General features: G+C 39.9%; 1 protein-coding gene across 6 annotated transcripts in view; it reads left to right on the top strand.

Annotated features, from left to right (window-relative positions):
- adamtsl3 (ADAMTS-like 3) overlaps window positions 1–23,213 on the top strand; it is a 296,275-nt gene that overhangs the window by 132,300 nt on the left and 140,762 nt on the right. For all 6 annotated transcript variants that reach the window (XM_042405614.1, XM_042405639.1, XM_042405622.1 and 3 more), the window contains 2 exons: window positions 5,000–5,127; window positions 22,472–22,517. In XM_042405614.1, the coding sequence (XP_042261548.1) occupies window positions 5,000–5,127; window positions 22,472–22,517 (174 nt within the window). The remainder of the gene's footprint in view (window positions 1–4,999; window positions 5,128–22,471; window positions 22,518–23,213) is intronic.

Below are 23,213 nucleotides of genomic sequence, written 5' to 3'. Positions count from 1 at the left end.
CATGTAAGTATTCTCACACTTGATGATAAATTCCCTAAGTGAATTAGGCAATGTTTTAACCCTTATGTGGCTTTATTAAAATATGCTTCTTTACAAATACAATTATTTTCAAGTCCATACGTAAGCCTCAGATAACAATAGTTTAGTGTTTATTGAACAACTTCGTCTTGTATGCACTTTCTCTCTATTACAGTAAACTCTAGAACAGAGAGCTCTTAGAATTTTCTAAATCTAACCAGTCAAAACCAGTACTCTGATCATATTTCTCAGCTGTGTAAACATGAGCGGAATGGTACTTTTATGCAATATTTATTGATTATGATTGAATTAGATTTTTCAAGTCAATGCAGTTTACTATCCAGCCTCAAAATGATGCATCAAGATAAATCAGGGCTTTTTAATTTTCAACAGCCCTAGAACCAGCTTTTACAGATGTCATTATGAAAAATGTATCATACTGTAAATTAAAGCTTAGAAAATGGGTGAAGAAACTTTCTTTGAAAGCAACACTTTTTCTGGGCAGCCCTACAACATAACCATGGCTGGATTACTAGCCAGGCATTTTGTTGGGATTGTGGACAAAATCTGTGGCTGACAACAGTTTAATATTGTTGAAACCAGCTTGGCTCATAACCCAAACATATGAAAAAAGGGTTTTTAAGGCACAAAGAGCTCACTAAGAAATAACTTATTATGAAAATTATTAGTCTAAACTGTAACTTGACCTCATGTATCATCAATAATAACAGTTGAGTCAATAGAAATAGGACAAAAGCGGGACATCTTGAACCATATGGGGAAGAATGTGTGGTCAAATCACTTGCATTTTATTGAGGAACTGCTAAAATGCACAAAACACCTCTGTTTCAACTCCCTGCCACTTTAAGATTCTCGTGCTAATATGCATGTTTTACTGTGGTTACCAAATTATCTTATAATAAATTTTTACTTCACTTATATAGATCAGAAGATTGCTTTCTTGACAGCAATCAACATAGATTTAATAATAGTTTAGCTTTTGAATTCATGTTAAAATCACATCTACTCTCACAAAATTCTGCGGTTTGCCAATATTTAATGCAGCCATGGTCCAGCTGTTTGGTCTGCACCACAGTTCCAGCACAGCTTTTACAGCATCCTAAAGCCGCTTTCACACACATGCAGTCTATCCCTGCAATGTTCAGGAACATTTCCTGCATGGGGTCATGTGTGAATGGGAGCAGAGATCGATATTCAGGGAAATCTGTACCGCCAATTTCCCGACTCAAGACCTAGTAACATTTCAGGGAAAATGCCTGTACAGCTGCGTTGTAAATGAAAGCAGTAACATTGCAGGGACAAGCATGTCAAGGGTTACATCTGTTTGACAAAAGACACGTTCACATGGAGTGAGCAAACCAATCACTAGACTTCACTGATGATATTTGAATGTGTGACTTGTTTGCGATTGCCTTGCCAATGCTTTCATGGGTGTTTTGTCTCATATACATTACAAATACATTACAAGAACATTGGTGCCAAACAGCTCCTCGCCCAGCATGTTCCAAAAAAAAATGAGAGACGCATGCACGTACATCCAACCTTGCCTCATCTTCTTCTTCTCCTGTTTTATGTTGGTTGGCATCCATAAGTGTTGCATGACCAACATCTGGTGGACTGTCCCTTGACCATCTATTTAGTATTGCTATAGTGTGTGAAAAGGCACAAGATGAAAATGTTCCTGAATGTAGCTGCATGTGTGAATAGTGAAAATCACTAGTGGTGCCGGAAAGGTTATCCCAGTAATTTACTGGGAAGTATGTGTGAAAGAGGCCCTGTGAAGTGAAGTAAAGTGAAAGCACCCCTCACATGTGGGATGGAGTTACAACTTCAGATGATCATCATGGCAATTCTGATGCTTGGAGAGTTATAGTGAAAGACGAAGGAGAGTTTTGAGTGCTGTGTATTGGAAACCACTACGTTGTAAAAACATACAAGAAACCTCTGAGAGGGTTTTAGGTGAGGATTGAGGCTTAAGAGAAATCTATATCCCGATTTGATCTGAGTGGCATTCTGGCTATTAGTGATTTTTGTTTGTTTTGCAGGAGATGTGTGTATTCCTCTCAGGTGTGTGCATGTGTCAGTCTACTGTAGGCATGTGTGCTTTAAGTGTTTCTTCTGTTCCTACGTTGAGTCAGTTGACAGCTGTCTTAAAAGCGGATTTTGTTACTTTTCTGTCACTCCAATCCAAACCAGACTGAGCTGAACTTCTGCTGTGCTCGCTCAGTGTGGATGTATTATCTGTAACTGAACAGAATGATCTCTGCCAGCATGGCACACTTTCAGTATGTCCCACTGGGCCTTTAAGCTTTAAGCTTTCATTTTATCAAGATTTTATTGTCGAGTATTTTTCACACCTACTTGGTTTAGAAACCCTGCTGCAGTTTCTCCCTTAGTTGGGTTTGTTGGTTTTCTGACTAAAATCAAACCCAGATCTAATTGTGATCTGACGGTGACACCATTTACACAAATCAAAGGAAGTGCTGTGCATTACAGGTGATCATGCTTTGAATAGTAGTTTAAAGATACACCAACTTTCTGACTCTTGAATATATTTTTCTGTTAACCCTTTGTGCCAGAGGGATGCAATCTGCATCAAAATTCGTACCCCTTAATCGCAAAATCCTAACTCTGTCAAACTAGAACACATAGACATCCACACACTAAAATCAGCAGAACCGAAAAATATGGCATTTCTGAATAGCCTCACTTGTCCTATAAGGAAATTAAGGATATAAATAAATTATACATTTTAATCTATAAGGAAATTAAAAACAAGTCAAAACACCATTTTGTTCATATTGTCTACCCCTTTGTATGAATATATTATTTGGTTTTGCCAAGCCACTATATATAGTATATAACAAAACTGAGCACGCTTCTGGTCAATATCAATAAAATGTTATGTAATTAAAAATCCTGTCCATTTAATACAAATTTATTTGTTTTTAGACAAAAAAAGAAAAGAAGAATTAAGCCAATTCACTTGATAACTTAGTAACTTAACTGTCAGCACACCCTTCATTAGTGAGACTCCATTCTTTTATTTTTTAATATATTATTTCTGATGACAGATTGGATCCTCCTGGGCATGGATACCAGTCTTGCACAAATCTGTGGAGAGATGTTCTATCACTCTGCACAAATAATTCTTTTCAGCTGTTCTTTGCTGGAGGGGTTTTGTTGCTCTTTTTCTTCTTTAAAAACTCTTGTGTGATTTTTTGCAGTGTGTTTGAGATCACTGTCATGTTGGAAAATTCCTCTCTTGCCAACCTTCTTCAGACTGGGAGTCTTTTCATTCAGTATTTGGGTATACAAACTTGCATTCATAGTGCCATCTATAATTGTCATCTCCCCTACACCTTTTGCACTCATGCAGCCTCATATCAGCACACTCCCACCTCCATGTTTCACAGTCAGCACTATGCAGTCACTGTGGTAGTCCTGGCCAGGTCCACACCAAACATGCTGGACCTCATCTGATCCAAACCAATTTATTTTGGTTTCATCTGACCAAAGAATGTGCTGCCAATATTCACCAGGCCTCTTTTAACTTTGGCTTTTCACTTTGGCAAAGTTTAATCTTGCAGTTTTGTGAGCAACGGTTTTTGGACGTTGACTGTAGATGTTGACTTCATGCAATGCATGAGCAGTCACTGAAACACCAACCACAGATAATCCTTGTGTCAAGTCAGAAGCACTTGCCTGTTTGTTTTTCAGTGCAAGGTTGCATAAATAGTGAATTGTGCGTACTGTCATTTTTCCTCTGCACCTTCTGGTATTGCTAGTATGGCTCCTGTACCTCCTAACCACTGCTGCAGCTGTGTTTTGGCTTCTGTTCAGTAGCCTACTGATGGTCTTGTACTTTCTCTCATCTTTATGAAGTCTCACAGTCTGGTTTCTTACTTGTTTAGGCAATTCATCACCATATGGAGTCATGTTGCATCACACACAACCCAGGCTAAAAGTGAGGAAGTTGTGGGGTTCACAGGTTCTTTTATAACCTTGTTCAGGCAGTTAGTCTTAATTGGAAGTCACAGGTGTAATAATCTTTCTTTCTGTGGTCACAGGTTTACTCACTTTTGTTGCATTGAGGTTGTACTTTGAGGCCTGTATTTTCAATAAACTATCTAACCTATTTGTTTTTAATTATAAATAAGATCAAATACCCTACACTTCACTGTAAAAATACTACGATTATTGTAAGATGACACAATTTTGAGTCATTTATTATTTTAGTGATATTGCACAGGGGTGTACTCAGTTTTGTTATATAGACTTACTGTTTGTTCCCTTGTGTCATTGTGTTAGGTCAGTTTGTTCATTGAGTACAGTTATATTTTGTTGACCTCTTTTATACTGTGGGCTTAGTTATTAAATTCTTGGTTTATAGTGTTTTTTTGCTTGTTTGTTTGTTTTTTTGCATTTTTTGGGTAAATAAAACCCATTTTGCTATCTACAACTTATGCTTCCTCGTTGCCTCATTGTATGGTCCGTAACAGCCACACAGCAGTTATAATTAAACCAGATCTACTGAACACAAGTCAAATTAGAATCACAAGTTAAAAAGAAACAGTCAGGGAGTAACAACATAGTAGATGTTTGAATGTATTTACTGACCAGCAACTGCCTTTTCGACAGTATGCATCCTTCCAGAAGTCCCGTCCTCACAGTGAAGCTGCAGGGTTCATATACTCCTAAAGTTATACCAATTCATCTTGTGAGCAAAATGAATATCTGTACCAAATTTCATGACAATCCATCCAATAGTTCTTGACATATTTCAGGCTTTCAGTATGGCTAAAAATGTTGAGACTTTAGTCAGGAACAAATTAATATGCTGACATTGAACACTTTGCATATGTTCAGTGTGAATATTTTGTGCTGGCAGCGAATTGTTTGCTAATGCTAATTAGCTTAATATGAATGTGATTTTTACTTGGTATTTTCCCTTCTGTAGACGTCCAGGATGACTCGTTCAGATGAAGACAGGGAGATTGGTTGGGACGCCTGGGGAACATGGAGCGACTGCTCTCGGACCTGTGGGGGAGGAGCTTCCTATTCTCTACGGCGCTGCCTCAATGGAGGGTAAGCTTCATTTAACATCTAACAAGACAAAATTTGACAGCATCTTTGAAATATGGTAATACCTTGCAGCTGAAATCTGATCATTAAAAAGGAAAAAAGAATCCAGTATGTGATCCCTGTAGAGAGCAGCTGCTTGCTGCTGGGGTTAATGAGACTGTTTAATCAGAGCTGTATATCTGTTCAACTCACACATCATATTCTAATGATCAAGGGAGGGATATCCTGCAAAAAACTTCTGATACTGTACCTGTTAAGCAGATATTTCCAGTTCAGTCGCTTCACCAGGACACTGAGTCCTTAAAGGCACATAATGTTTTGAGTCTGTGGAGGATACAGAAAGAGTCTGTGGTGACCATGAATATCCTGTATATACAGCTTGTGCTTGAAGACATCGTTCCTGTTTAATAATAACATTGTTCTCACCAAGTTAAATGATGAGATTTGGGAACATGGTGACGTCGCTAAAATAAGTCTGGTGGGCCCAGAAACACTAGCAGTCAGTCAATCAGACCTCCAGGCTAGTCAACCTTGGTAAATGGTAAAATGGTTACCCAAACTGTTCATTGTAAATACCCATGGGGCTCACCGATCTTCCACTAATCGGAAGATCGGTGGTTCGATTCCTGGCTCCTCCAGTCTACATGTCAGAGTGTCCTTGGGCAAGATACTGAACCCCAAATTGCTCCCGATGTCTGTGCCATCGGTGTGTGAGTGTGTGTGTGAATGATTAGATTCCTACTCATGAGCAGGCACCTTGCATGGCAGCCTCTGCCATCAGCATATGAATGTGTGTGAATGGGTGAATGTGGTATGTAGTGTAAAAGTGCTTTGAGTGGTCGGAAGACTAGAAGGGTGCTATGTAAACGCAGGCCACACCTTACCATCCACCACATTAATCACAGTAGTATTTAAAGCAAGACGTGAGGGTACTGCACTATTCTCAAAGGAAGGAAACACTATTTGAAGGGACTTCAACACATACTGGGACAAAGAGGAAAAGAAACATGTCTTCAAATTATGTTAAATGACTTTACTTTGGTTCTATTGTTGTGATATCCCTTGTCATTATGGAGTATTTCCTTATTCGAGGGTCTAAGAACAGGGGATGTTGTATTGCTGTACAGACTGTGAAGCACCCAAAGGCAAATTTGTGATTTGTGATATTGGCCTTTACAAATAAAATTGACTTGAATTGACTTGACTTGACATTCTTTGTCATGCTTATGGTACATCTGACTACAGTCACCGCAAAAAAAATTGAGCTCTCAGCAGTTGTGTGTTAAGGTGTAGTGGCTAACAGCATCACTCACCAAAAAACCTACTGACTGAATGACTAGCAACATCAGGGCTTGCCTTGCCTGAGGTGAAAACTCAAGCAATGACAGCAGGTAGTTATTGACTTACCCAACATGTGTTTATTTCCCACTAATGTTACGATCCACACCATCTTCTATCTAAACACTGTTGCTGGGGTTTTATTGATAATTCACATGCCCACTCTCATTGTGTTGCGAACATTGGGGAAAACTGCAAGTGCTGAAAGTGAATAAAGCCTTTCTCTCATTAACCAACTCTAATTGTGTTAATATTGAGGCATGCGATGAAAGTGTATAAAGTTTGCACTTCAAATTTAGGACAAGCACCGGAGGATCTGGAGATTGCAGTTGATTCGACAAAAATCCTTTCCTGGTTCGACTGTAGCTCACTACACTGCTTGCCACAAGCTACTGCTGGGTTTTTTTTTCTTACTATACTGCACACCTTCTACACATGTGTGAGTTTCAGGATACTGACTGAAGCCCTATTCACACAGGACTAGTATCACCTGGGGACCTCTAGTAATTTGTATTAATTGTGGAGGTTGTCTGTGATCTTAATCCCGTGCGAATCTGCCATGTCCATAATTTGTAAAGTAAAAATTTCACCACATCAATGTGTATCAATGAGGACCTGCCACCTTGAAGTATTTTCCTTCCTGTCACCATGTTAAGGTGTTCTTTTAATGATATCCTTAACATTTCTCAGCACAAAAACAAAAAGTGTCCTTGATAACACAACAATATGACAGGTTAATGTTAAGACCATCAGTAATTATTCTCCTTCGATTCTGAGAAATAAAGGTTGTTTGTCAATTGAGGAAGCGGCTACATTACCCATGAGCCTCATCGACCGTTACTATGAAGATGAAGATGTCTGATTTGCATTACTCTACAAAACTTTTATTTAGGGACTGTTTGTTATTAATCAGAGGGAGGGGGGTGGCTGGGGTGTGACTTTGGTTTTTTTTTTATCATGACCCTCCCCAGAGCTACAAATATTTTTCCTTGAGCCTCCCTGAGGCTGAGACTGGGAGAAATGCATGACCCTCCCTCCACCATAAATAACCTTATTTAATTATATTCACACCAAAGTTAGGTAGTATTGGAAAAAATAAAAAGCAAGCTGACCTTTTCCAACCATTACGTTTAAGAGCGAACCGTGACTCTTGAACCTTGGCTCTCTGACCTCCCTTCCCTTGTTGGGAAAAACACAAACTACCAGCCCAACTTATTGTGTCCTCTCTTGTAGTACTGCAAAGGTTACCTATGACAATACCAGCTCTGAAACAAAAATAAGATGCTAACTTGGTCCAACCAATGTAACGAGCAAACAGCACAGAGGGAGTGAGAGTTATCACCAAAACAAACAGCTAATTTCTTGAGCAAAATGCAAATAATCACATCATCACACAAGCTTTGTGCACCTCAGTTGAATATGGGTGCATGACAGCCACCCTCCTACCACACAAAACCAACAAAATTTAATAAGCTTACAGACACACACACAAACACACATACATCACAGCGCGCACACAGCCAACATTAGTAACGTGCATATTGATGACCGTTTTTCCATATAATCCATAACATACACAACAGAGTCACTTGAAAAAAGTAGAGTTGAAAAAAACCTTGGTTTTCTTCATTATCTCTGGTGTAGGTCTTCCTTTGCAAATTAACTCCAACTTTTCATTAAAAGTTCATCTTGAAAAAAGCATGGATAATCCTCACTAGCCATGGTAACTCCTGGCTTGTTTAGCTGTTTTTTTCCTGCTAGCTTGTGATTTCAGTGCGCTGTTGCACCGTTTAACACGTAATGTCAAAGGCCGGGAGACTCTGCCTATTCAGTACAGCACAGGTGTACCAGCGTGTTAATGGTGCGGACCCTCTCAGAGCGCACAGCGGGCTGAATTTGTCATAAAGTAGCGACAACAAAGCCGGCCCACTTAGGGGGAAGATATAATTATGATTGGTCAGTTTTATTGTCATTTGAATTACTCAGCCATCTGTAAAATTATAGCTGGACCACCAATCACAGAGCTGAAAGCAGACATTTTCCTTCCAGCAACTGTTGAGGAGCAAAATTCTGATAGGCTGACAAAAGGGGCTTCTTTCATTTAACACATTCCAAAACAAACTGAATAGGCAGGTTTGAATGGTTTATTTCCTCAGAAATTTTTGATGAGTCCCATCACCATACAGCAGTAAAATATGTATTTTGAAAAGAAAAAAACTTATTTAAAATAAATACAAAATGCAACCATTTTAAGTTGTATATCCTTCCCCCTTACTATTATTTTGAATTACTGAATTTAAAGGAAGGAATAAAAATAGACAAAAGTAAGGTAATAATAATAATCATGAAATAAAGTAATATTGAAATTAAATTGAAATTTTAAAATCTATTTACAGAATAGAATACTAATAGTTTTGAAATGGGATATAAAACTTCAATATTGACTGTACAAAGGAAATATGGACTCTGCTATGGACAAAGAAATGAAGTGTATGAAATGTATAAAGGTGATAAGAGCAACAATTAAATGTGACATGTGCATAAATAATTAAATGATGTGAATGTACTGCACAATCTTAAGTCCAGTTTGATGAAATATATGTAAGTGACAAGTGCAGGCATTAAATGAGGGGAATGTAAAGTTCAGTTTGATAACCCCATCTTCATCCCATTTACACACACACACACACAACGTTGGAGTGCTTTATTGGGTGACGTGGCTCCATATTAATTGAGGAAGACTCTGTTTTTAAGAAAGATGATTTCATATTAAATATCCTCAGCCATATATTCTTTGAAATATAAAAATAAATGAGCTGCCTCTTCTGCCATAATCCTGAAACTCACACATGTGTAGAAGGTGTGCAGTATAGTAAGAAAAAAAACCCAGCAGTAGCTTGTGGCAAGCAGTGTAGTGAGCTACAGTCGAACCAGGAAAGGATTTTTGTCGAATCAACTGCAATCTCCAGATCCTCCGGTGCTTGTCCTAAATTTGAAGTGCAAACTTTAAACACTTTCATCGCATGCCTCAATATTAACAACACAATTAGAGTTGGTGAAGGAGAGAAAGGCTTTATTCACTTTCAGCACTTGCAGCTTTCCCCAATGTTAGCAACACAATGAGAGTGGGCATGTGAATTATCAATAAAACCCCAGCAACAGTGTTTAGATAGAAGATAGATTAGTGGGAAATAAACACATGTTGGGTAAGTCAATAACTACCTGCTGTCATTGCTTGAGTTTTCACCTCAGGCAAGGCAAGCCCTGATGTTGCTAGTCATTCAGTCAGTAGGTTTTTTGGTGAGTGATGCTGTTAGCCATTACACCTTAACACACAACTGCTGAGAGCTCAATTTTTTTTGCGGTGACTGTAGTCAGATGCACCATAAGCATGATTAAGAATGTATATATAGAAGTAATTACAATTCACCCTGCAGGGGCCGTGAAAGTCTGAATGTATGACTTTGGTGGCAATTCATCATATAAATGAAGAAACATTTCACTTAAAACTACAAGTTCACTAACAAAGACCACGCCATTTGAACGGTATAAAAAGTAATTTTATTTGGATTGTCGAGAGGGTTCAGGATTGGATGAGGATAGTGTATGGTGGGTTGGATGGGGGTCAAGGAGAGGGATGAAGGGGGTCAATGGCATGGGGATGACCGGGACCAAATGGAATCACAAAGAGGCTGGAGCATCTAAGAACCCGGGGGTCGAGACTCAGGGTGGGGGACATGTCTCGATGAGCTTTTTGCTTCGTCATCCCCCAAAGTTAACTTCATTGGACTAAGTGAGAACGGGCTCTTTGAATGTCGCTGAGGTAGGTATGGAACCTTGGGAAGACTAGCAGTCGAGAATTTTATCTATTTAATTTTAACAGGTGGTCTGGGATTTCTTATTTGGAAGTGGTTGAAGCAGCTCCAGTGCGGAAGAATTGGCCAGAGTACGGTTAGAAATGTGGACTGACAGGTTGCCTGTGCGGAGAGTTTGGTAGTGGGCCAGGAAGTCTGAAGTGAGGGGCGAACGTTTGGCATAAGATGTGGTTCGGACTTACAGATAACATGCCGAAGTGTGCGTGAAACAAGTTTTATGGAGACATTAGTTCAGCTGGCGTAGACGTGACGTAGACGTGAATGGTGGAAGATTTAATCTTGAGAATGGAACAGGCGAAGGTGGTGAAGCAGGAGAGGGTCAGGACATTGAGTGAAGGGAACGAAAGACCGCGGGAGGCATCGAAGCTGAAAATGGAGGGACCGGCTTTCAGGTGGGAATCTGAGACTGATGCCAAGGATTTAAATTTCTAGTTTATTATGGTTGACGATGATGCAGTAGGCTGTATGAACGAGGATGACTGGAAGACAAAGAAGGACCGCGAAGATGACGTGGTACAGTTCATAGAGAGCAAGGGGGAAGGGGTGGTGACCGTTCAGGTGGCTGATCGGAGGCAAACCACCTACTGCTGCGTCTGAGCATGGCAGGATGGAACAGGAGGAAATGGAGTGTGTCCGGTAGAGGGAGCACCGAGGCTTGGAGTGACTGTGGCTGAGGTAACAGCAGGACCAGTAGTGGCTATTGGAAGAAAGAGAAGAAAAGAGCTATGGGGGCGGGTGGAGCTGAAAGCGCTGAGGTAGCTGCAGCTGAAGGAAGGGAAGAGGAAAAGATGCAGGGATGAGGGGATGTATATGCAGGAGTCGATTGTGCAGCCTGTGGACGCAGGGATGAGACGAAAACAAAAACAAAAACGAAACAGAGGGGGTTAGAAAGGAGGGAGCTCTGTGGCTTCCTTACATATCAACTAATGATGAGGAAAAACTAGGCTCTCTGAAGCAATGAATCCATATGAAGCGATTGCAATGAAAATTGTTCACCGTGGCAAAGCAGTTGATACAATCAATGTCACTGAAAATGAGGGTATGCCCTCAATGATACCTCGAGATGTAAATAAAGGTTGAATGAATGAAAAGAAGCAGACTGAGGGAGGTCTAGTAGCTGTGGCAGGAGGAAGCGAAAAAGGGTGCTGTAAACAAATAATATTGACGGAGGAGAGCCAGGATGATTTATAAAGGACGGACGGAGGGAGGGATGAGGGATGAAGGGATGAGGGTCGAGAAATGAGGGATCAAGGGCTGAGGGTCAAGGGTCGAAGGGTGAGAGATGAAGAGATGAGGGTCGAGGGGTGAGGGATGAAGGGATGAGGGTTGAGGGATGAAGGGATGAAGGTTGAGGGCTGAGGGAAGAAACATAAAAGAAGGAGCTGCTGGAGCGGGTGGAGCCGAAAGCGTAGAGGTAGCTGCAGCTGAAGGAAAGGAAGAGGAAAGGATGAGGGGATGTATGTGCGGGGGTTGATTGTGCAGCCTGCGGACACGGGGATGAGAGAAAAGATGAAAAGTGGGACGACCGTCTCCTTGAGAGCTCACCGGAGGTGAGCAAACATCCGGTTGAAGATGTTAATAGCTTGGAAAAGAGCCGCGTCCGAGTGGGCCATTGCGTGTGGAGCGTCTGGATCCCAGCTGATCAGAAGTGCGGCGTCTGGAGGAGAAGGGTTCCATGTGGATGTGGTGGTGAAGGAGATATCTCGTTTGTACTACTGGATCTAGTTGTGGGCGGTATGTTGCCGAGGAACGTGGATCACAGAGCACCGGCGGGAGGTAAGCGTGTGTCATAGGTCGCGTGAGAACTGAGACGAACGGGAGAGAAAGGGGTTAGACACGTTTATATAGGTATGCACGGATGATTGAATTAGTGAGGCACAGGTGATTGAATTTAGTGAGAGAGAGGGGCGTGGTCTTGTTCCTGAACCTTTGTTATAATAATAACTCCATTGAAACTCATAGTGGCGTTAAACTAAAAGTTAAGTGATCATAATTCATTAGGATTCAACCTTTGGGGACCACGAATGTATACAAAATTTCATAGCAATCCATCAAATATTTGTTGAATAATTTCAGTCTAGAAAGTGGTGGACCGACCAAAAGACTGACACTGTCATACTGCTAGCATGGCTAAAAGGTCCACACTGTGGAAAAATATGAATCACTAAATGACTAAACAAAATAAAAACAGAACACACATCTCACTGTAAAGGATAATTAACAACATTAGTCAACATTGTACTTATAATGCAGATCAGGGAACTCTAAAAATCAGCTTCACTTATTTGAGAGAGGGAGAGAGAAAGTTGGGTGTGTACTGTATTGTCCTCACACTGATAAACACATCAAATGTGCGGATTCTGAGTCTCAACTGTTTTGAAAAGCCACAATGAGACAGTCTGCTCTCATTGTCAGCCTGTGTCTGCTCAACTATCTGTTGTGCATTGTTGCCTGTTCAGGAACTCATCACAGCCAGTCTATTTCAGACTGCCCTGTGGCATCCTTCTATCACCTCCTGGCAACATAATTGTCTCCATTATTTCTGACTGCAGCTCAGCCTCACTTTCTCACCTGCCACAGTTGAAATTTCTCCCTCTCTGGGCATCAAAGTCATAAGTGAGAACATCTCTGCTGCACACACACACAAAACACATATGTGGTAAATACTCAAAGCAGTGCTAAAGCTTGTTAATTGGCACCTTGTGGTTATGAGTTAAAATGAGTAGTACTGAAAGAGAGACAAAGGGGGAGTAAACACACCCTGCAAACTGGCCTTTGGGTTTCTCTGGAGGTGCTTTTATGGTTGTTTTGTCATATTCAGGCCAGTGATGCACCATTGAATGTTTCCTTTAGAGGAAAGGTTTTCTCCCTACGGGGTGTAGAGTTACCAGGGCTGACAGACAGATGTTTATGATCCTTGAAGACAAGACTTAGCTTTGTTATCCAGATGCTCATTCCCTATTTGCATCATAGACACTGACTGTAATGTAACCAGGTCACAGGTTTGTTTCAATCAGACTACTGTAAGGTTAAACAATGTGCTGATATTGACACATGATATACTTTTTAGTTTAGTTTTATTTCAATCTTAAAGGCTCTCCGTACACACAAGGTTAGATTCACTGCAGCTTCTGCGCAGTTGTGATGCATTCTGCCTCAAACACATATGCTTTATGAAACTGAAGGAGCAGGCTGGAGTTGCAGTTTCCCTGCTTTTATATAGCAAAAAGCTTTACAATATGCCTCTCATTCACCCATTCACTGACACACTCACACATTGCTGGCAGTGACATAATACAGTGTATAATATACATAGTAGGGGTGTGCCTGGAAATAAAATACAAATACATTAGTCGGCAAAGCACAAATAATGTTTTTTTTTTTTTTTACAAATATTTGTTTGATACAAATATTTAAAAAAAATATTTGTTAGTTAGAGGTTTGTCTGCAATGAGGCGATGAGTAAAATTTTAGCTCAGTAGTCAGCGCAGTCGTCTATGATCTGGGAGACTCCAGTTCAAGACCCAGTGTGGGGACCTCCTTCATAAGGTAGTTTACTTATGAACACTTATTGTAACACTTTAATTTTCTAAAATTAAAAGTGTAATAAAAACAAAAACAGGATTCTTAAGCCTCTTTCCACTTTTATTCGAATACAAATACAAATACAAATAATTTTGCTGCCTCAACAAATACAGATACAAATACAAATACTGGGCTTTCTGCACATCCCTAATACACAGTATAATATCATAATTTTATGGATGATATTTTGAGTGGAGTTGAGCTGTGGACAAAGTAAATATTTTGTAATCAAGATCAATGCAATAATTTTTTCCCTACTTTGGTGATCTCATCTGAGATCCCCAATTCCACTTGAATGAGGGGAGGGGCTCATTTATTAGACTATAGACTATATAGTGGTGGAAACTGCCCCAAATGGTACAAGAAGTAACCTGAATTTTCACAAACTGACCCAAAAAATTATAACCCACACAATTAAACAAAAAGTAGCCCAGTTATGCAGAAAAATGCCCAATCTGGCAGCTCTCAATCACTCCCAGAATGTATCTCGGAGGTCAGTACCAGGTACAGTCCAGGAGCTGTCATAGGAGATCAGACACTGAATCCTCAAATATGCAAACTCGGTGAGTAAATCTGGTCCTCAATGTCCAGTTTATTAGGTCCCCCTAAAGTAATGCAACAGCCCAGCAGTAAATCCTACCTTCATTAAAATGTTCAGCTTTTGTTGGTGATTTTTTAGGCTGTAGTATTGTTGGATTCCGTTGTTATACTGATATACTTGTTTCTAATATACTAGTCTTCAGGTACTACTTTTGCTAGATAAGTTGTAAAAATGTGGATGACGGGTACAACTGTTGCTGCAGTGACACGTTGTTTTGCTGGAGCCCAGAATTGATTGCACAGGATGCTGTGTGTAAACCCAATTTAGAATGGGTCTGCATCAGCCTGATTAGACTTTAATTGCCATTAACACCTGTGACAAACATAGCTGATTGACACACCCGGGGCTTTATTTCTGTTGCGGCGCTACAGCCAGTGCAAACAGCACTCTTACAGTTTGGTATTTTCCTGGACCTTGACATTTGCTTTCCCCATTGCTTTGTGGTATTTCAGTACTCAGCGCACACAGCTGGTAGGAGAGGTGCAAACAGTTTCCATCAAATGAGGCAGCTCAATCTGATGATTCAATCAATATCAACACATTAAGCAGTGCCTTTAGCAACTGTAGCCTGCAGAATTTAGAGGATAGTACTGAAAAATGAAAATTGTAATTGAATCCTTTCCAACTAGTAGATCGATTTAAATCAGTGTCAAAAATAAAAGTTTAATGTAATAATAGCAGGGACTACAGTAAAGCAGTGTAGTACACTGATCTGTAAATGAATATGGGTGATTCTTACAGCATCCTTTAAATCAAGTCCATTTTTCTTTATATAGCCCAATATCACAAATCTCAAATTCATCTCAGGGGGCTTTACAGTCTGTACAGCAATTTAACATCCTCCATCCCTCAATTTGAATAAGGAAAAACTCTCCAAAATATAACTGCACTAAATCTGCAACGTTAGTACCCTCTGGCGGGGTCCTAACCCTCAGGCTGGGAAACACTGATTTACACCATCATCTAGTAACTACATGTATCAGGATCTATCTGATTCAGCTGGACAGGTTACTGATTGAGTCAACACATCATATGTTCGTTTCACTGTCATTTTTCAGAGCAGCATGTCGCCATTTCTGTAAAAAGAAGACCTTCTGAGTTTTTACCAGTGGGAAAAGTGGAGACAAATGACTCAGTCAGTCACAGTGAGGAGGGGATGTGAGAGGAAAACCTCTCAGCTGGACACACATTTCACTTAATAGAGTCTGCATCAAGTTGAAGTTAGTTTAAGTTAGATACTGAACAGCTGGTCTGATGTCAGTAGCTCTGTGTTATTTGTGAGGAAATGACTTTTAGGGTAAGATCACAGTTTTAAAAGATCACAGTAAGATCACAGTTTTAAAAAAAATAATTGCAGCCACGTGGCGTCTCGCCTTCCATAAGCATTACATTATCTTACTCTGAACATCTGATCATGGCATGTTGACATCTTTTGGGTAAAAGTTCTCAACAAATGAGGTATCGAGATTCACTTCCTGTCCTTGATTATGCTTATTAAGCCCCCCTGCAAGTCCTCCGTGATGATATATCAAAGCTGCATTTTATCGGCCTGACCTGCACGTCCCTGGTGACTGTTTGAAGTCTGATGAGGTTCCACGTCCTCAGACGTCTGTAGAGTGGCAGTGGATGGTTGAGACAGGCTGAGTGTGGCCTTGATCGCTGTAAACCCTGATCACAGCACCCTGAGTCTGGAAATGATTGGCGGTCCTGATTTGTTCAGACTTCCTCCGCACTGGGAGATTCACACTCCAGTCGTTACAGAACCATCTCCCAATAAGCCAGCCGACCTGCTAGACCTGTACGTGTGTGTGTGTGTGTGTGTGTGCACACTACTGACTGTATGAGTGAGGGTCAGTTTGACTTCTGGACATAATTAGAGAGGCCTTTCTGGAGAAGTGAGTGTGTTGTGTGTATTTGTGTGTGTTACCCACATGTCTCTTTGTGTGCAAGGCTATGTATGCCTGTGTGTGTTCAACAGAGCATGTTCTTGCCTGTACTGTTAAGGGCTGGAAACTGTGAGGACTTATCTGGAGTACTGAGGTGTGTGTGTGTGCAGTACATATATAATGTACTTGTGTGTCTGTCTCTGTGGACCACAGAGCATCTGGCTAGAATAAGAACATTGAGCCTAATCTGCAACTTCATTCAAAGAACCCTGCACACACACACACACACACTGGGTTTTTGTCTGGGTCCAGTGTTTCTTTTGGAGTAGAGCTTGTCTTTGCGCCTCCTCTGGTGCCAGACTGTGTCTTCCTCCCCTTTAAAGGTCCATTAACCCCCACCAGCTCTGTCTGTCCATACAGCAACACTCAGCGAGCAGAGGAAATATCTGTCTGTAGCCAAAAGAATCTAAACGTTCCTGCTGCTCTTTAGCTGTTACATGATGAGAATGTAGATTTTAGAGGGAAATTTCTGTCAGACACGATGTTGAATGATAACAGGCTAGTGAATGATACTTTTTGCTAAATTATGTTGCTTTGATCTTTTCACAAAGCTAATTTGGGTCAACAGTTGGTAGGCTGTCTACACTACACAAGTGCTTGTTACTGTAGGTTTTGGGCGTGATGTGTTTCTCAGTAACCTGTTGGAGTCCTTTTTGAGGTAATAATTAAATAAAGCTATGAGTTTCTGAGCATGAGATGCATGTGCACACGAGTGGCAGAAAACAAGCTAGAATGAGGAGATCAACAAGTGACATAGTTTTTGTGTCTTAAACTGCACAAACCGCAAAAGAAATGAGTGGAAAATGTTCATTGTCCCAAGAAAGAAGGAAGCCGGTTAGCTCAGGGTGCAGAATTAGTTATTTGTATGAAGTGATGTTGTCAGAGCTCCTGATTTTAATAATGATGGTTTTCCACTGAAACTGCAAGAAGAATCACCTGTTTTAAGTTAAGACAGCTCACATTGTTTCTGCATGTTTATGCTGTTGAATGTTTTTCAGGCACTATAATCAATGCTTGGATGATCAGTTTGATGTGTGTCACTTGGTGACAGCTGATAGAGGTGCAGACTGATGGCTTTGGATGGGAAATGCCTCTGATATGAGGTTTTGCACTAACATAACACATCTGGTATTGTGTGTCTGGTATATCTAGTAAAAGGCAGTTAAGAATAGAGGATTTGCTCCCCATCAAATCCTCTATTTCAAGAAACTCAACTTCTCACAATCAATGATATGAACATTTTCCAAATATGTACTTTTATATATATATGATACAATTCAAGGAGGGAAATACACCAGATCATTTCTGGTCTTATTTTGAAACTAAGTCTGAGATTCACTCTGACTCGACCAGACAATCATCTTATTTTCATCTTCCCAAACATCTGACAACCAGAGGTCCATTTTCAGTCAGACACAGACATCCGAATTTATGGAACTACTATTCCCATTGGATTAAAATGTCTTCATCCTTAAAGTCATCTAGAGCACATTTTAAAACATTTTAAAATTGTTTTTTCAATAGTTTGACTTTGTTTTTCTTTCATATGTATGCATATATATCATTTAGTTATAGATATAGATTATAGATAGAGTTTTTTTTTACTGCCTGCACATTCTTTTTTCTTGTTTTTTGTATGTATTTGTTTGATTTTAAGCCATGCAAATAAAAATAAACTCAGTACATAATATAATAACCAGTATGAGTATAGCTGTGCTCTTAACTTGTCCAGCAGTGAAACAGAAGGAATTTCACGCCTCCCCCAATCCCCAAAAAAAAAAAATTCACCTCTAGACAGTACATTTACCAGCAGGTTGCTTTATTTCTTAACACTGAAAATGTCCATATATAAGCTACTACATATAGTACTATAAGTACTGTGTGCACATCCTCTATTGTTTGTGAATGGGAACCACAACCATAGCAGCCAATTAGCACATTTTATGTCAAAAGTCACACCCATTCTTCTCAGAGTCATAACTGAAGCACACAGTTGTCATACTGGTGCAGTGATCCCGACTTACTTAGCTGTTTGTTCAGTGGCTGTTGAGAAAGAACATCTGTGTAGAATCAGTTTGGAAATCATCAAAACAGACATTCTTTATACCTTCATACCTTCCCTCATAATCATCAAATGTAGGCTTTTTTTTCCAGACAGCTGTAAATAATCAAAGTAATGATTAGAAAAAAACGCACCAATAATTTCATACTGTGTCAAACTTTTTGTCATAAAAACTGCACTATAACATGTATATAACAATGTATGGCGTGCCCAGCTAGGATATAGTAGTTACTATGACAGAAGCCTGCAAATAGAGTGAGAAAAAAGTGACATGTATGCATTTCATTGATTGGTTTTTCATCATTTATATCTAAAATTGAAAAGAGCAAGTTACACAAGCAACAAGGAAACTAACATGCCCTTCCATCCTACTGTGAAGCAGTTCACATGAGGTTAATCGTCTTCTCACAGTTTGGTCCAGAATGGTGCCTCTAGTCTCTGGTGTTTTGCCACAAATAAGATTATAGTATTCTCCTTTCTTCTTCTCCTCCTCATTCTTTGTCTTTCCTTCATATTTTCAGTCAATATATTACTGTGAGTTCATTATTTTCATCCCTGTATGCGCCTCTTGACAGCTTGTAATATTATCTTTTCTTCAGTTTTCAAGTGGACTCATCGTGATCATTGCTTTCCATTTTGTCAGCCGTATATTACATGGTGAAAGATGACAGAAAAGCTCTTTTATGCATTACGCATTATCAAAGGCATAACTCACATATTCAGATTGGATGAAGGTAAATGAATATCCTTCATATCCTTGTCTGTTTTCTTGCAAAATACTTCAATTTTAGAGTATTTGCTCCACATGAACATATATTTTTTAGTTATTTGTATAATTACAGATAAATAGAGGTAAGAAGGTTATTGGGTGATGAAGTGGCCCAATACTGCAGTGTAAGGCTACAACAAGGAGTTGTGACACTATATAGGAGCATTTTGAACAACAAATATATAAAAAAAGATTAACTGTAGATATGACCCACCTGTAAATACCATAGACTGTATAAAAATATGGACGTAGTTACCGTGACGTCACCCGTTGGTTTCTGAAGAGCGGTTTTGAAGCTCAAAGTGAGCCACTCCGGCCGTCGCCATCTTGGCAATACATGACTCTGCCTAACTCCCAGCCAATCAAAAATGGGCAAAGAGGCGGGCCGAATGGCTGAAACAAGCCACCTAGCGGCTGGCGGACCTGTCACTCAAAGCAGCCATGTCCTTCAATATGCATAACTTTACAGCTTAATAAAATTTAAACGGGTGAGTTATAAAAAAATTCACCCTCCGTACAGTTGTCATGAAAGGGGAAATTAGCTACAGAGACCAAAACTGTTTTTTGTACCAGGCTGTAAACATGTTTATTTCTGCTGTAAAGTTGGGCATTTTAACATGGGGGTCTATGGGGATTGACTCACTTTTGGAGCCTCAAGTGGTCATTCTAGGAACTGCAGTTTTTGGCACTTCCGCATTGGCTTCATTTTCCAGCCCCGGAGGCTGCCGCTTGGTAAATAGTCAGGAGCCATACTTTAACAACCACTGCTTTAATGTGAACAATGCTCATGTTCACAACAGAGATAATGCACTCTGATCAGATACAAATAGCATCCAATTTTTTTTCCCTCCTCAACTTACTTGACACAATTTGACACAAACATCCCACTCCTTCCTCTGAGAGTCAAACCTCAGTCAACTCAAAACACACACACACACACACACACACACACACACACACACACACACACACATCATACACACATTGCTACTGTACACTCAGTGGGAACTTGATGGCATATTTCCAGTGTCCATTGAGGAAAAACATCCGTAAATGCATTCAGAAATCACATACAGGATAAAAAGGTTTTGTGAACGCATCCTTTAACCTCTTTTGGCACTAATAAACCAACTCTATTTCCATCTGGGCTTGCTTCACACCGTATGCATAACACCTAGTTTTCAAAGAAAAATCCTGTAATATGTCCCAGTGCAATTGTGAGATGTATTTGACCACTGTTGAGTCTGGTGTAGGCCCAGTGTAAATCCAAACACAGAGGCAGATAGTAGCTTTTGCCTTACAGCACTGGCAGTAAGTGGACCTACAGATTATTTTACCAAACTACTATTTCCAGGGTCAAGAATTACTTTCACAAACTAGAAGTGGTGTAGGAAGTACAGGTTGAATCACCACTGTAGTGTTGCAGTCATTGATAAAGAACAGCAAAACAAAGCTTTACAGTGCTTCTCTGACATTGTTGTAATTGTTTCTTTTTTACAGTATACTGTGTGGCACAGTAGTTATATCCTGAAAAAGCCATCAACAGCCTGCACTGCTGTCAGCGTTGTGAGTTTAGTGGAAGACAAATGGACATGACTGTAGACATTCCCAGAGCCTGAAACAATCGCCCAACCTACACACTCACACATGCACGGACTGGTGCACGCCCACGTACAGTTTGTCCCACCATGGTTGAGTAGTTCATGCATTTCAATGGGAGAAATCTATTAATTGGTGCATTAATATGGAGCCATGGCTTGCTGTTTTCTGTGGCTAGTTTAGCTTGGAGTCAGCTGAATGGCTGCAGTGTAGCCTCATCTCTCTGTCTGCCTTAAATGGCAAATTAGACCAGGCCTGCTTTACACTGGGACAAATGAGCTGCTACTAGTTGAGTCTAATGTTATTGTAAGCTGTGTGCACTTTATGGCAGTTAACACACACTGAGAGATTGGGTGTTGTTATTTTTGCTAACAAGGTGGAATGGATTTAACAGCGTGTCCATGCTGTCACGGAGAAAGGAACGTTCTGCTATGGCACATTTCACACAAGGCTCAGGTTCATTCTGACACTGTATGTGTGTGTGTGTGTGTGTGTGTCCAGTTTTGCTTGACATTTTGGGCTTTGCCAGCTTGAGCTCGGTGAAGTGCTGAGATGGCTGCTGGCTGGGTGACGTGTGCTGCAGGTGGACTGTGCTGTAATCTAACAGGTGTGTGTGCACACATACATGTGTTCACGGGTATTTTACTCTGTGGATGTGTGCGTTCATCCACCATCTTTACTGAACATTTTGGGATCTAGCTGCTGTTCCAATTCAGAGCAAATTAAAAGACGCTCAGTAAAGGTCAAGGTGAAAATGTAGGGGGAAAAACATCACCCAAATCACAACAAATATATATTTTGTTTATCTAGCTGTGCAGATAGTTGTTTTTTTGTGACCTAGAAATATTTGGGAGACTAAATTTCATGATACTATAGATGAAGAATATACCGGAATTTTAATTTTTTTGCATCAGTATTATTATTCAGATATTTTGTTTATTATTCTGCTTTAGTTCATTATTGTGTGTGACAGTTCTCAGAGACACCTTACATCATCAGTCTGTGTGCAGGTGTGCAGTTGTTGTGTAGAGAATGTGTTAAGTGGTGGAGGTGGTTGCTGTGTGAGCTCCGGTTGCTTGAAAAAAAAAAAAAACTAATACAAAAGAATAAATTAGGCACCAGGGAATAAAGTTGCAAAAACAGAAGACAGAGTCCTGTCTACTTAAAGGTGCAACAGTTTTATTTGCAAAGGTTTGGGAAATTCATGGCTGTGTCTTGTCATTGCCTCAATACAACATAGCTGAACACTGTAGAATTGGTTGATCTACAGCAGGCCTTTAGAAACTGAACCAGATATAAAATGTTTGTCTTGTTATTGCTCTATCACTATCGAATGATCATATAGTATATGTAAAATGGATAATAATTCAATTCCATGTTCTGTCAGGTGTACAAAAGCTTGTACATAGCAACATGACAAAAGAGATGATTTGTGTTCTGTTTAGTTTTTTATGTTTATGAGTTTTTGATTAAAGATGATGCAGGTTTGATTCTCCACACAGCTCCACACTGACTCACCTGTTGGTTTCCATTAATGCTGAGAATCTTTTTTCCTCTTACCTTCCTTTGCAGAAACTGTGATGGCAAAAACATCCGCTACAGAACCTGCAGCAACACGGTGAGTCTGATCTTTACAACTCATTAAGAACAGTAGCTTCATTAACTTTAGATTACATGCATGTTATCCAGGAGAGAAAAAATACTTCACACTGACACCTTTGTCATGCTTTTTTAAAGCAGTTTTGGAGTTTTAAAGCAGAATGAGAGAACTCTGCAAGAGGTAACAAACACTGTGTATGTATTCCATCCCCAGGTTGATGTCAGTTTCTACTCCGCACACTCTTAAGCACGTGTTAACCACACATGCTGGTCAGCAGTGCTGTTTAGAAATGAAAAATGACAAGCGAAACCAAAGATTTAATGTTGATCTTTTTTATCTTACGTTGCTGCCATACCTGATACCATAATTCCATTTCAACTATTATGGTCATTGATCCAGGTCTGAGGGAGTGTTGCAGACTAGTTTTATGGGTTTGGGTGAGAAGAGGTCATTCTCTCCTGCAACTTTTCATGTTTCATTAATTGGGTCATCTTCTGGTTTGGTTGTGGTTCCAGGTTGATAAAATACCCAGATTCACAAAGCTCTGATGTCTGTAAAACTATCTTTTTTTATTATCAAAGAGAAACATACAAAACATTCAGGCAGCATTCTTTTTTAGGCACCATCACTGTCATCAGTTAAAATGACAAACATTGCTGGCAGCAGATCATATCAGCTGTAGCCAATTAATTTATGCAGTAAGTCATTTAAAAA

This window comes from Thunnus maccoyii, chromosome 1 (genome assembly GCF_910596095.1).
Source record: "Thunnus maccoyii chromosome 1, fThuMac1.1, whole genome shotgun sequence".
NCBI classification, from domain to species: Eukaryota; Metazoa; Chordata; class Actinopteri; order Scombriformes; family Scombridae; genus Thunnus; species Thunnus maccoyii.
This window is presented reverse-complemented; position numbering and strand designations above follow the sequence as displayed.